Raw genomic sequence first — 13419 nt, 5'->3', positions numbered from 1 at the left:
AGCAACAAAGACCCAACGCAGCCAAAAATAAAATAAATAAATTTAAAACAAACAAACATGCATTCCCTTAAACCTAGCCACTGAAATTCTAGAAACTCATCCCATAGAAATAACTGGAAAAGTAAATAAGAGGGAATTGGAGCCCAGTGATGCCAGATAGTCCCAGTTTTTCAAGAGAAGACTGAAAGCAGACATAAAAGTGAAATATCAGGATTTTAAAATCTTGACAACTAATTCAAAAAATAAAACTATGGAGGCCAAGAAAAACATGGTCGTAGGGCCAGACCTGCCTGCGTGCCACCGGTTAATAACCCCTGCTTTTATCCTCTGCAGATATGGAAACGGACACCCAGAGAAGTGAGGCCTTGCTGACAGCAGAGTTGGGAACTGGGCCCAGTGATGGACTATGCATCACCCCAGGTGCCCCAGCACCCGGAAGACTCAGGAGCTGGTTTACAGGTGATTGCTTCCCTGGAATCCAATCGGGGCTTGTTTCCTGGCTCCTAGGTAACTCCATCAGAAAGGGGTAAGGGGAAGAAGGACCCAACCAGCAATCCCTGCCCCCTTTGTCAAAAGTGCCAGGACAGGTGTCATGTGGGTAGGCAGGTGAGAGCAACATTCTCTGAATGGATGTTTGTGGAGTAGGTGAGGATTTCATCCCTCTCAGTTCTCTCTGCCTGTGTTACCACGTGCAACCAGAGGGGGCATACCACAGCTGGAGGTGTGCATTTGCTGACCTGTCTAAGCAACTGAAGATGGTTCTGGATCTGAGATGTAGACTACACCCTGGAATCGGCCTGGATAGTAGAGGTGGGGCTTGGGGGTGGGGAGCATGGATTTCAGCATCTTGCCTGTTCCAGGGTTTAAGAAAAGAGTTGAGGATTGCCTAAGGTGAAAGCAAATAGTGGGCCAGAAAAGCATCAGTGGAAGAATATAGGCTAAAACAAATAAGAAAGCAAAATAAAGGTTAATTTGCCCATGATCACTCTTCTACTCTTTGGGTCTGAGGAAAACATTTAATCAAACTTTCAAAAGTTATGTCCAGATGATCAGCCTTAATCATAAATCTCATTAGGGGTCTGAGGTTAAACGGTCCAGGGGATTTCTGCTGTTCTCACCCAGGATCTGTTTCCTCTTCTGGTAATAGCATTCTGGCTTTCCATGTGCAGCCATCTGTCTCCCTTTTCTCAGTCCATGAGGTTTGGGGGGGGACTCACCCAGTCTCCCCCAACTTCCCTCGCCCCCTGTCTTTCCCCAGGAGTGAGCACTTGTTCCAGGCCCAATCAGTTAGTGCATCTCATCCTCTTGGCTATGGTGACTGGTCTAAACTGGTACAGAGAGTGTCAATCCCAGGACTTGGGAGGGTGTACTAGGAAAGCAAGGTGAGATCCTTTTTGACATGTCACTTTAGCTGGTGACATGTAAGCTTAGAGCTGCTGGTGACCATCTTCCCAAGACTGGGGAGAGCCTTCCCGAGAGTAAAACCAACGCAGGGGAAAGCAGAGCTCAGAGACAAAGAATGACATCATTTGAACCCCCGGATACAGCTGTGTTTGAGTTTTTCATTTCTGTAGGTCTAGAAATTCCCTTTTTAGCTTTGGCTAATGTAAATTGGAGGTCTAGCACTTGCATCTGAAAGGGTTCTAACAAGTACAGGTGGAATGAGTGAAAGGGGGCAAAGAATGAAATCTATTACCTTCTTGCTGTTTTCTGTGAGCCACTGAATTCTCTGTTGATAGAGTTCAATAGCTCTGTCAAAACACCAGGAAGGCTTGTCACCCAAAGTCAGCTTCATCACTGAGCAAAACAGCCACTTACATACACGGAAGGAAAGTGCAGATGGGACTTTCTTTCTTTTAATGTGTCTAAGGCATTGGGAGAATATAAGGCAAAATCTAGCAAAGGGAAAACTGAAGGTCTTTGTTTTCTGGGATAAAGGATGGAGGGGATTGTGAAAGGGATCAAGTGTGTGTGGGGTCCTTTTGCTGATGCAATGTTCATTATAAACGGCTGTGGTCTGGTGGAACTAGGTGGGCTTCGAGGGAGGGCCAGTCTATGGAGGATGGGGGGGGGCGTTCTCATGAGGAAGGTGGAAGAACATTCTTGCTCTTCTCAAATCTGTGTCTTTTTTTTTAAATTAATTTATTTATTTATATTTATTTTTGGCTGTGTTGGGTCTTCGAAATCTGTGTCTTCTCAGGTGAGACTTCCTAGTCACCTGGACATGATCATAAATGCACAAGTGAGGCAACTCAGCAGCAGTTTCTCAGTGGATTGATGAACAAAAAACTTAGTTTTTGAATAGTAAGTGGCCAGGGGAATTTCTTGAGTTTCCCTTATTGCAAACTATTCCAGTGGCTGTTTGGAGACCAGCCTGTAACAGGCACTCAAGTTAAGGACTCAGCCACGTGAATTTAACTGAATTGCCCTCACTGAGGCAGGTGGGATTTGGGGGCCCAGAGAAGGGCAGGGAAGGCCTTTGGATATAAACTCATGGGCATGGGGCAGTGGGCAGAGTCATAAGGCATGCATGAGTGTGGGTGCAGGTAAGGGCATGGGCAGGTAATGAGACGATGAGACGAGCTTGTCTTTGAGACCCAGCTCTGCTGTTTACTAGCTGTGTGACCTTGGACAAGTGTGGTAAACTCTACAGCTTCATCAGCTCCAGCATGAAGATAATAAGACTTTATCCAAGTCAATTTGCCAAAAGTTAGTTTACTGAAAACTAATTCTCTGAAAATCAATTTGCCAAATGACCAATTAACTGAAGAGACCTGAAACATTCCTTAAATTGCTGGATTCACAATGAAAACCAATCAACCAAAATATTGCAGAAATCTTTAAAATCTGTTTAACCTTCCAACCCAATAAAATTTGCTATGAAAGTTACAGTTACAATGATTTGATAAATTTGGCAAATTGGTTATTTAGTAATTAACTTTTGGTTAACAGTCTTGAGAGTAACACTATATTTTGAGTTGTTGTGAGGATTAAATAAGATAATGTGTGCAGCCCTTAGCAGAACTCCTGACACATTAAGAAATGTTGGCTATTAATTATTATTCTAACCCTTTAAGAAACCTCAGGCAAGCAGTAATCATGGTCCATAGATTGCTACACGGGGGATGGATGGTGCCGTCAAAATCTGGTTTGGGGGACTTCCCTGGCGGTCCAGTAGTCAGGACCCCCTCGCTTTCACTGCCAAGGGCCCAGGTTCGATCTGTGGTCGGGGAACTTGGATCCCACAAGCCTCTTGGTATGGCCAAATAAATAAAGAAATAAACCAAAGAGAAGCTTTAAAAAAAAAAATCTGGTTTGGAAGTGGGGAGCCTGAATATTTTTGACATACTTCTGTAAAAGTATGAACCCAATCAATCTGTCATCGAAAGTGGTCCCTCTTAACCATTACCCATCAGACGAGGCTGTGAAGTTTTATGTGTTCATCCAAAGGGACCATGGATTTTAAAAGGCTGAGAAAAACTGATATGGTCCAACCTCGTTATTTGCAAAAACAGGAAATTGGGGCTAGAAGCGGGAAGAAGCCTGCCCAAGGTCCCACAGAGACTGTCGTTTGAACAAAGTCATTTTCAGACTGCTCAAACCAGGTACTTCTTGAGCTCTTGGGTTGTTGGGAAGACACTGAAAAACATACTTACTCAGAAAGCTTGGATTCGAATTGGTGGATGGTCTGGGTGGAGATGTGCATTTTCCTCGTGACATTGCTACCCTCCTTCCTGAAGAAGAAAAGTCTTATGAAAGGGTCTCTTGAGCTCAGGGGGATGGACATGTCTTGCAGGCTTGGGGGGAGAGGGGAATGGCTTCAGACTCACAGTATGGCTGTGCCCTGGCTTATCAGGTCAGCCAAGGTGAGTTTCATTGACTTTAAATTGTGCGTTAAAAGCCAATCTTCTGAATCCTCCCAGGCTGAAGGCAGCTGGGTCTCATCGCCCTGCAGCCTCTGCAAGACAGAAGCCAGAGTCAGCCAGAAACCAGTGGAAAGGGAGGGTGAAGCTGAGGGTGGTTTAGGTTCCCTGCACGTGGACCCCTAAGGGGTGCCAGCCTGACCAGTCCCACCTGAGAGCAGTCTGTTCTAGAACTCGCCTTGCTGAGGCAACAGGCAAACGCGGAGGCCTGTGCTCGGGGCCAGTTGCCCGGAAATACCCGTTCCCATCCCTCACCTCATCCCCAGTACGTGTCTAGAGGAGTCCAGCGCCACTCGCCACATCCTGCCTTGGGAGAGACTGAATACACAAACCCGCGGTGGCTAGACCCTGTACGGCAGCAGAACTCCGGCCCACAAGTGTAGCAAGCAGTCCAGGGAGTCAGACCACAACCTCTGCAGCAACTGGACCGGGAAGTCAGGACCCTGGCAGTGACTGCCAGCTTGCCTACTTTTCATCCCCTTTTCAGCTCAGGACCAACCAGAGAAAGCCAAACATGCCCCCAAATCAGTCACAGGAGACGCCGGCTTCTAGTTAGCCTGCCTCTGGCTTCCTTCAGGGGACACCTGAAGCTTTCCCTTTTTTTCACCATAAAGCTTTCCTTCTCCCCTGCCAACCTTTGAGTCTCTGTCAAACACAAGTGGTGGTGGCGTCTTTGTTTACTCCTGTATTTGCATTCCCTGCATCTTTTCAGGTATATGAGTTCTGCCTCCCTCTCAGTCTGAGGGATCCTCCACAAACATTTGTTGACTGATGGAAGAGGGAATGGGTTTCCCTGTCCATTCCAGAGGCCAGAAACAGGAGCAGTGGGTAAAAGTTTTAGAGGAAGAATTTCCGAGCCATCACAGGAGTCTGGCCAGGAAATGAACAAGCCCCCTTGCTTGTGCTGAGTGACACCAGTGTCACTTACATAGTACTAAGCTCAGGACGTGGGTGGTGGCCTTGGTGATGGAGCTGAAGTCGTTCACAGCAAGCATTCAACATTGGTGATACATTCTGAGAGCCAGAAGGTGGAGAGAGCTGACCTAAGACTCTGAGCCCACTTTGCCTTGTTCTGAGCCCTGCTTTGAACTAGGCACCGTCCCTGGTCCTAGGGCTACTGTGTGAACAAGATAGAAACGTCCTCGCCTTCTCGGAGCTCACATTCTAGTGTGGATAGATGGTCAGTAAAGAAAAGCAAAATCAATGATGTCCATAATTTCAGCAAGGAACAACTGTATTAAGAAAGCGGGGCAGGGCAGGGTGATAGAAAATGACTAGGGTGGAGACGGGGAGGTCACTTTAGCTGAGGTGGGGGGTCAGAGGAGGCCCCTCTGAGCTGTGATCTGAAGGTTCAGAAGGAGCCAGCCCTGTGTGTCTCTGGGCACGCACAGTCCAGGCAGAGGTGGGCTTGGGGGCAGGAGCAGAGTGCTGGAAGAACGGAAGGGCGGCCACGGTGGTTGGAGTGTAGCAAATGCAGGGTAAGTGTGACGTGAGAAGAGGCTGGAAAGGTGTGCAAGGCCTGGAGCAGACAGGGATGCTGCAAGAGCTTCCGGCACGGCCGCCATTGTCTGTGTGAATCCGTGGGACTTACATGTCGCCAGGGTTGGCTGTGACTCAGGGTGTGGGACATGGCCTCACAAGGGGAGAGGCCGGCTCAGTCCCACGGTGAGAGAAACCGCCCTGCAGCGTCCAGTGACTGTGGAAGGGGCCTGCGTGCTGCTTAGCCCACCGCGGCCCCCGACTACACCCAAAGATGGCTTTGCCTGTCTCCTGTGCACCTGCTTGAACCCTGGGTGGGTACTGCTTGGGCTTGTCTTTGTCAGGCTGTCCCTGTAGACAGTGAGGTGATAGACAAGGGGTTGAAATTATCTGCTGTGGCTGACCGAGCTGCATTAGACAGGATTAGATCAGACAGAGGATTCGGAAGGAGGAAAGGGCAAAGGAAGAGAGGGAGGGGAGAAGGGAGTGCAGTCCTGGGCCCCCCACTTACAAGCTTTGTGATGCTGGGCAAGCCCTGTGTCTCTTTCTCTACCTGTAAGATGGGCGTGTGACGCTAAGATCTAGAACATGGCCTCGAGTGCTGCTGCATAAACGGTTCTTAACAGTGATTCTTGTTTCCCCTCAGGTTGGGTCATAAATAGAAGGTAACAAACAAACAAAAGCAATGAAAATAAACTGCTGCTATCATATTCCAGCTAGATAGTATTGGATGCCGTAAGTTCTGTGCCTGAGACCTTCTCACCCTCTGTTTCAAAAGGAAATTAGCAAGTGTTAAAGAAGTGTGAAAACACGAATAATTAGAGCAAACTCTTAAGAGTGCTTATTATGTGACAAGCACTTTCCGTATATTAACTTATTTACGTCTACAAAATAGGTTCCATCGTTATTAACCTCATTTTACTGACAAGGGTGCTGAAGTATTGAGAATTAAGCAATTTGTCCGGTCACACAGCCAGTTAGTGGTGGAGCTGGGATTTAAACCCAAGCAGTATAGCTTGAGCCATGCTCATAATCACGATACTATATTGCCTTTACATTACCACAAAACTGTGACTATCTTCGTGAAGGATCGAGAGAGAACTGACTGAAAAGACAACTTCCTCAGTATGTGATTCTCTGCTAATTAATGTCCTGCCCCAGAACAGCACCGCCTATAATCTTAGCCCCAGCTGCACACTTAGGAAAATGCTGCTCTGCAGCATATAAACACTAGGTGTCACTCTTCTCATCTTTCCGGACAACCACCTCCCTTTGGTAACACTGAACCTGGTAGACTTCTAATTCACCTCTCTTCCATTTTACTTGCATTTGAAATGATCCATCACGTTTTAGGACATGGATTTTGTATTATTAATATTTGAAGAGCCACCATTAAACACATGATAGATTTTGACTGTAGGACATACTGATTATATACTGAAGGATGTGCTTTACATACAGAAGAATAAGATCTTTGTTCTGGGGCAATCCTTTCCCTCTTTCCCACTGCTATTCATTTGTGAAGTAAAGGAGGCCCCAATTGTGGCTGATAAATAAGAGTGGTCCTTGTACACCTGGAAAGTCGTGTATTTGATAAGAAATTAGGTGAAATAAAGACTCATAGTATCAACATCTAAAGTCATTGAAAGAAGCCTTCAGAATTTCCAGACTCTATTTCCATGACATTTGCTCATTTCCTTTTAATTAAACTTGCTTTCCCATAAGTGTCAATACTGGAGAAAAGTAAAACACAACTATTTTCCTGATTTTTAATTGCTAGCATTAAAACTGTATTGTTTTTGACTGATTATCATTTCAAAGGACCATTGTTAAACTCTAGTGTAGAATAGGTAGACGGTTATGGGCCAGACTTGCACAGACAACCCCTGATGACAGCAGTTTCTATGGTAGAGTGAATTGCGAGTTCTAGACAATCCACTCACCACCACGGGAAGAGAGCTCATCAACACATTGAGGGTCAGCCTAAGACCACGGTTCTGGTTATTCTAGAGGTTAATTCTCCTGCCATAACGTTCTCACTCCAATGGCACTTCCTGAAACTGATTTTTGGATCTAGATTTTAGGGAATCCTACAAGAAAAACAAATCTCAGGGTGGAGAATCTTAGAATTAAATTCCTTAGTCTTCAAGCTTTGATAACAAGGACAGTGATTTCACAACTCCCTGAATATTTAATGATATGGCCAAGAAGGCTATACAATTTCTATAAACAGCATAGAGATTCTTCAGTCACTTCTAAAGGCAGGGGATCAGAGATGAGTGCGTAATTAATCCTTTTCAGTCCTGAGATCCTACGTGAAGAAATAAATACCCAGAGTTTAACACATTCTGCATTCCCAGACTATGATTTGTAAGCAATGCCACTCAGTTAAAGCAATATGGTTTTTACCAGTAAGTCCTTTGTCTGGTTAATATGTGTAACCAGTAGTCCATTGTCTAGCTTTTGGCCACGTTCATTGATATTCTTCTGGTTCACTTGCTTCTTTGGATCTCTGTCATTGTTTCTCCTCATGCTAAAAAACACAAAGTAATTTGATCAATGCCCCAGCACCAGACATTGACTCCACGTTGTCAGGGCCTCCAGAAACATTTTATTTCTGTGTAGTAACTGGGAAAGTTTCCTGTGTAGATCCCGATAAAATGTGGACTCCAGGTTCATAAGACATTTTATTCTATTGTTTTGGTAGTTAGGTAACTGAAGCCCTCAGGTATAAGATGATGCATCGACCATTTACCCAGTCTCACTTAAAGGCAGGTATTTCCCCCTCAACTTCCGTGAACAAAATATTGTTGTTGTTGTTGTTTTCATTTGGAAAGTCAGAGAAGATGCTTACCAATGATTTTCCAGAAACTTATTATCTTGACCATGGAAGATATGACTAGTTTGTGTGGCCATTATAAAAACACCCAATGCTTTTTTTCCTAAGGAGGAAAAGAATACCAGAAAAGAAAAGGGTAAGTGCAGCATATAGACAACAGCTCAACTGTTCTTTCATTCATTCATTCAATAAATACTTATTGAACACCTACTAGGTATCAGGCTTTGTGCTAGATGCTGAGGATACAACAGTGAACAAGGTAACAAAGGTTTCTCGACTTCAGCACTTTCGACATTTTGGACGAGCTACTGCTCTGTCGTGAGGCTCTCCTGTGCACTGAAGGATGCTTAGCAGGACGCCTGGCCTCTACCTACCAGATGCCAGTAACATCCCTGCCCCCCTGCAAGTTGTAACAACCAAAGACGTCTCTAAACATTGCCTAATGCCTCCTGGGGAGCACAATTGTCCCCAGTTGACAATCACTGAGCTAGACGTTGTCCTTGTCCTCCCAGAAGGGGAGAGTGATGTAAATATAGTAATAACAAATTGTGGGAAGTACTGTGAAGGAAGTAAACAGGATGATATGATAGTAATCACGAAAGGAATCTGCTTTGCATAGGTCAGGTGATCAGTGAAGGTGTCTTTTGAGCTTAGACCTTTTTTTTTAAAATAAAGTATTTTATTTTATTTTATTTATTTTATTTTTATTAATTGATTATTTTTTTTGGCTGCGTTGGGTCTTTGTTGCTGTGTGCGGGATTCCTCTAGTTGCAGCAAGTGAAGACCCAACGCAGCCAAAAATAAATAAATAAATAAATAAATAAATAAATAAATAAATAACACCCCCCCCCCCCCGCCCCAAATCCAGGGAATTCCCTGGCGGTCCAGTGGTTAGGACTCCACGCTCTCACTGCTGAGGGTCATGTTCAATCCCTGGTTGGGGAACTAACATCCCACAAGCTGCACCATGCGGCCAAAACCCCCCACAAATCCAAGGTCACACCCCCTCTTCTCCCTCCTGCTTAAAGCTGTTCAAAGGCTTCCCTTTATTTCTAGGATAAAGACTAAGATCCTTAAGATGGCATTTGAGGCTCGCAAGCTCTGTCTGCTGCCCACCTACCTTTCCAGCTTTTCCACTCCACCACTGCTCGCTGCTTCAGTGTTCAACAACCCCGTTCCCCTTCAGTTCCTAGAATGCTGTCCATCTCCTTTAATCGCAGGGCCTTTTCATGTTCTGGCTTTGCTCTGGAACATTCTCCTCCCCTCCCCCCAACCACTCATCCTTGACATTTCAGCTCAAATGTTACTTCCTCTAGGAAGTCTTCCCTACCATCCCACTCTATTCCAGGTTCCTTTGTGTTATGTAAACTGTCATAGAACTGTGCTCCTTTCTTTAAAAGTAATTACCTTAATTGAGAATAATACTTTTATTAGTGTGATTTTTAAGAATTGGCATCTTTCTCCCATTAGACTGTAAGTTATGCGAGAGCAGGGACTGGCAGACGGTAAATATTCTGAGGAGGGGAGGTAAACCTCCGTTCTTGAAGAACTGACTTCGCTTTCTGCTCTTGGGTTCCATGAGATACTTGTTCCTTCTAATTCCCTTCCGTTTTGCTTAAGCGACCTCATTTATTTATTTATTATAAATGTATGTATGTATGTATTTATTTATTTTTGGCTGCGTTGGGTCTTCATTGCTGCACGGGCTTTCTCTAGTTGCAGCGAGCGGGGGCTACTCTTCGTTGCGGCGTGTGGGTTTCTCATTGCAGCGGCTTCTGTTGTTGCAGAGCGCGGGCTCTAGGCACACGGGCTTCAGTAGTTGTGGCACATGGGCTCAGTAGTTGTGGCTCGTGGGCTCTAGAGTGCAGGCTCAGTAGCTGTGGCATACGGGCTTAGCTGCTCCGCGGCATGTGGGATCTTTCCGGACCAGGGCTCGAATCTGTGTCCCCTGCATTGGCAGGCGGATTCTAAACCACTACGCTACCTGGGAAGCCCAAGTGGCCTCACTTGTATTTCTTGTTACTTGCAACAAAAAAAATATTGTCTAAAACACCACAAGTGAGAAACTCCAGATAGAGTTGCAGCTTCAACATTGGAGCGTGCGTTCTTATGAAACCATTAAATTAAATAGCCTAATGATGGCTCGGCAACTTGCTTTTCTCTTTGAGGTCTTTAATCTTTTATTCAGAGGAATTTTCTTTTGAGAAGCACCAAGATAATGTGGCAATGTCTCAAAAAAAGAAAAAGCGGTTTTACTTCAGTATGCTTTGCTGGGAGACTCTTGTGGCAGAGACTGCTGGAATAGAAATACCTCATCAACACTGGACGCCCCGCAGTCTCAGTTCCCTCTTTTCAGTGAGTGATTAACAACCTAATGAATTCAGAGGCTTGCACGACTGGATTCTGGGATGACTTGTGTTGGCCAGTGGAGGGGTGTTTGGGTTGCATAAAACTAGCAAAACAATGTGGTGTGCTAGAAGGAGCACAGGACTATTGGTTTCTTCATCTGCAGAATGGCATGGGGATAATAGTAACTGCCCCGCCTACTTCAACTCCATCATCAGGAGGATCAAATGCAATTGAGAATGTACAAGAACTTTGTAAAATACAAAGGGCTATAGGAATGCAGAATACCATTTCAAAATCTGCTGCATCTTCAAGCACTTCAGCATATGACACAAGCACTCGTTCATTCCGCGCACACTTATAGAGTGCATGCTAGGTGCCAGAGAGAGCTGGTACTGGGGAGGCAGAGCTGGACAGCCCTTACCCTCAGGCCTTTGCTCAAATGAAATCTTATCAGAGAGGTCTTCTTTGATTACTCCATCTCAGACAGAACCTCCCTGCCCCTGTTTTGTTTTCTCTGAGGCACGTTTCATCATCTGATGTTCTATATATTTACTTATTATCTGTCTCTGCCCCACTCTCCCTCATCCATCAATCCACTAGAAGTAAGATCCATGAGGGCAGGGACTTAGTTATGTTCACTGTTAGAACCGTTTTATGTAAACATTGCCTAGAAAATAGTAGTTGCTAAAAAAACATTTGTTGAATAAATGTACTCAGGGCAGGTCCAGAGTTTAGAGAAAGGTGGGCCACATTACCTTGGGAGACTGGTCACAGGAGGGGAAGAGAACATGCAAGCCGGTCCTTAGGAGATGGCATCTTGTCAAAGGGAGAGAGGTAGCCCTGATTAGTGGATAAAAGAAAATCTTCAGCTAACTTCCTGATTTGCTAACAGCTGGATCTAGGATTCTCTTAAATATCCAGGATAAAGCCACCCCCAGGGTTTGTATTTTTAACTGCCTAATAACCTCTAGTCTTTTCCCCCATCCAATCCATTTTACAATCTGCTGCCAGAATGATTTTTCTGATATGCAGAATTGTTCATGTTACTACTTGTTTAGAACCCTGCCATGGCTTCTCAGTACCGTGGACAAGCAGGTCAAACCTTCACAAGGCTTTTCATTCCATTTGGATCTATTCTTTGCTTACCTCTCTACCTCATCTTGCATCCTTCTACACACCCTGGTAACCCCTACCTACACACACCTTGCTAATTCATACTCTTCTTTGTTCAAGTTGGACCTACTTCTAGAATTGCCCTTTGCCCTTTTTCTTTGACAAGAAAACCCAGGAAGTCTTTCCTGAACCCCATTTGCTGCCCCCCAACCCCCAAGGAGGAAACCATTCCCTCCTATTGCTGCCTCCTGGCTGTCTCTTACCAAGTTGTCACAGCCCTTCTCAGGAGCAGCCCCATTACTTCCTTGTCTACTGTTGTACCCCCAGCACGTAGAACAATGTCTGGCAGGTAGGGAGCAGGTGCTTAAGACCCAGGCTCCCTAAATCTTTCTCACTTAGTCCAGAGCTTAGAGTCTGGGCCTCCCCCCGCCCACTCTTTTACCACCCTGTCAACCCTTGTGACTCTCAACTTCACCTGCATTTCTCCATTTATTTCTCCATCTTTGGGAGAAGGGCCCCTGGTCATCCCAGGACTCTTTTCGCTGGTTCCCACTTCTAGTTCCTCCAAGCTCCTCCAAGCAACTCAACAGTGAAGGTTGCCCTGTCGGGAAGTGTTTGCTGGTCTCCAAGGTAACAGACTGCACCATTGCAGCTTGAGGCAGGGACAGGGAAAAACCTTCCTCACCCCTGGGAAAAAATTACCACTTTGTTGTTCATAACAACCTCTCCCTGGGCACTCTGCTTTTCTCTGCCCCCGCAAAGGCTGGGGAGCAGGATTTGGACCTCTTTTCTATTTTTAGAACTTTTGGGTCAGCAGAAAACTGTGGTTTAGACCAGTGGAGCCCTGGTGCCTGCTGCCTTCCTGTGGTAGGAACTGAAGAAAGCAAGCAGAGAACCTGTGACATGCGTGAAAGGTGGTAACCTTCTCTTCCTCCTCAGAGCCCCCCAGACACACTCCTTGGGAGAGGTCCGGCAGTCCCTCACCCCTGCCAGGTCCATCTCCACCCAAACCGGGCTAATACAGCAGCAGACTCAGTGACCTCTTAGCATAAGAAGAGATCATCTACTGCAGTGCTTCCCAAACCCAGGTGCCCATCAGAATGATCTGGGTTGTTTGCTAAGAAAACATACGTACATTCCCATCTGGGAGATTGATACAGAACTGTAGCAAAGTGTAGGAACATGAATATTTAACAATGGCTCCAGGTGATTATGATGTAACCAGCCCTTAGCCCACAGTTGGGGACCTTTCCAACTCCTTCTATGGAAATCAGGAGAGATGAAGTGATGTGCTTAATGTCAACTAGCTTGTAGTGGCTAAGGGAACTGCACTTAGTTTTTCTTATCCAGGTCATTTCTCAAATCACAACCTTCACTTTCTGAATCTTTAATTTATAATTTAGAACATGTGCTACTTGTGGTAGTCACTGTATGGTAGAGAACCCCTTCAGATGTTGACCCCAGTGCCTCCTATAGGCCAGATCAGAAACAACAAAACCCTTCAAAATAGACACAGCTTACCTACCACCAGTCGCTCTGGGCAGAAGAGTCATGGGGTGTAAATCGTGGCATTTGGTCAACACCAACAAGGCAGGAGAGGAGGGAGATCAGAAAGAGGTAAGGAAGTCAGAAGAGGGAAGAGTCACAAGAGGCTGAGAGCAACCAACCAAAGGCTACTCTGTGAGCCAGAGGTAAGTGTCCTTGTGCCCACCTTAC

The 13419-nt window shown here is 45.6% G+C and overlaps 1 protein-coding gene across 2 annotated transcripts in view; it reads right to left on the bottom strand.

Annotated features, from left to right (window-relative positions):
• Positions 1 to 12298, bottom strand: part of VWA3A (von Willebrand factor A domain containing 3A) — a 45393-nt gene extending 33095 nt beyond the window's left edge. For both annotated transcript variants that reach the window (XR_009497518.1, XM_059896435.1), the window contains exons 1-7: positions 12179 to 12298; positions 11346 to 11430; positions 8257 to 8344; positions 7812 to 7935; positions 3831 to 3958; positions 3657 to 3734; positions 1697 to 1751 (exon numbers count right to left, since the gene is read on the bottom strand). Coding sequence is in view for 1 of the 2 variants with exons in the window: in XM_059896435.1 (XP_059752418.1) it covers positions 1697 to 1751; positions 3657 to 3734; positions 3831 to 3958; positions 7812 to 7935; positions 8257 to 8318 (447 nt within the window). In the remaining variant the exon portion in view is untranslated. The remainder of the gene's footprint in view (positions 1 to 1696; positions 1752 to 3656; positions 3735 to 3830; positions 3959 to 7811; positions 7936 to 8256; positions 8345 to 11345; positions 11431 to 12178) is intronic.
• Positions 12299 to 13419: the final 1121 nt, after the last annotated feature.

The sequence above is a fragment of the Balaenoptera ricei genome, chromosome 15, assembly GCF_028023285.1.
Source record: "Balaenoptera ricei isolate mBalRic1 chromosome 15, mBalRic1.hap2, whole genome shotgun sequence".
NCBI lineage: Eukaryota > Metazoa > Chordata > Mammalia > Artiodactyla > Balaenopteridae > Balaenoptera > Balaenoptera ricei.
Note: the sequence above shows the minus strand (reverse complement) of the source record. Positions and strands in the feature narration are given on the sequence as shown.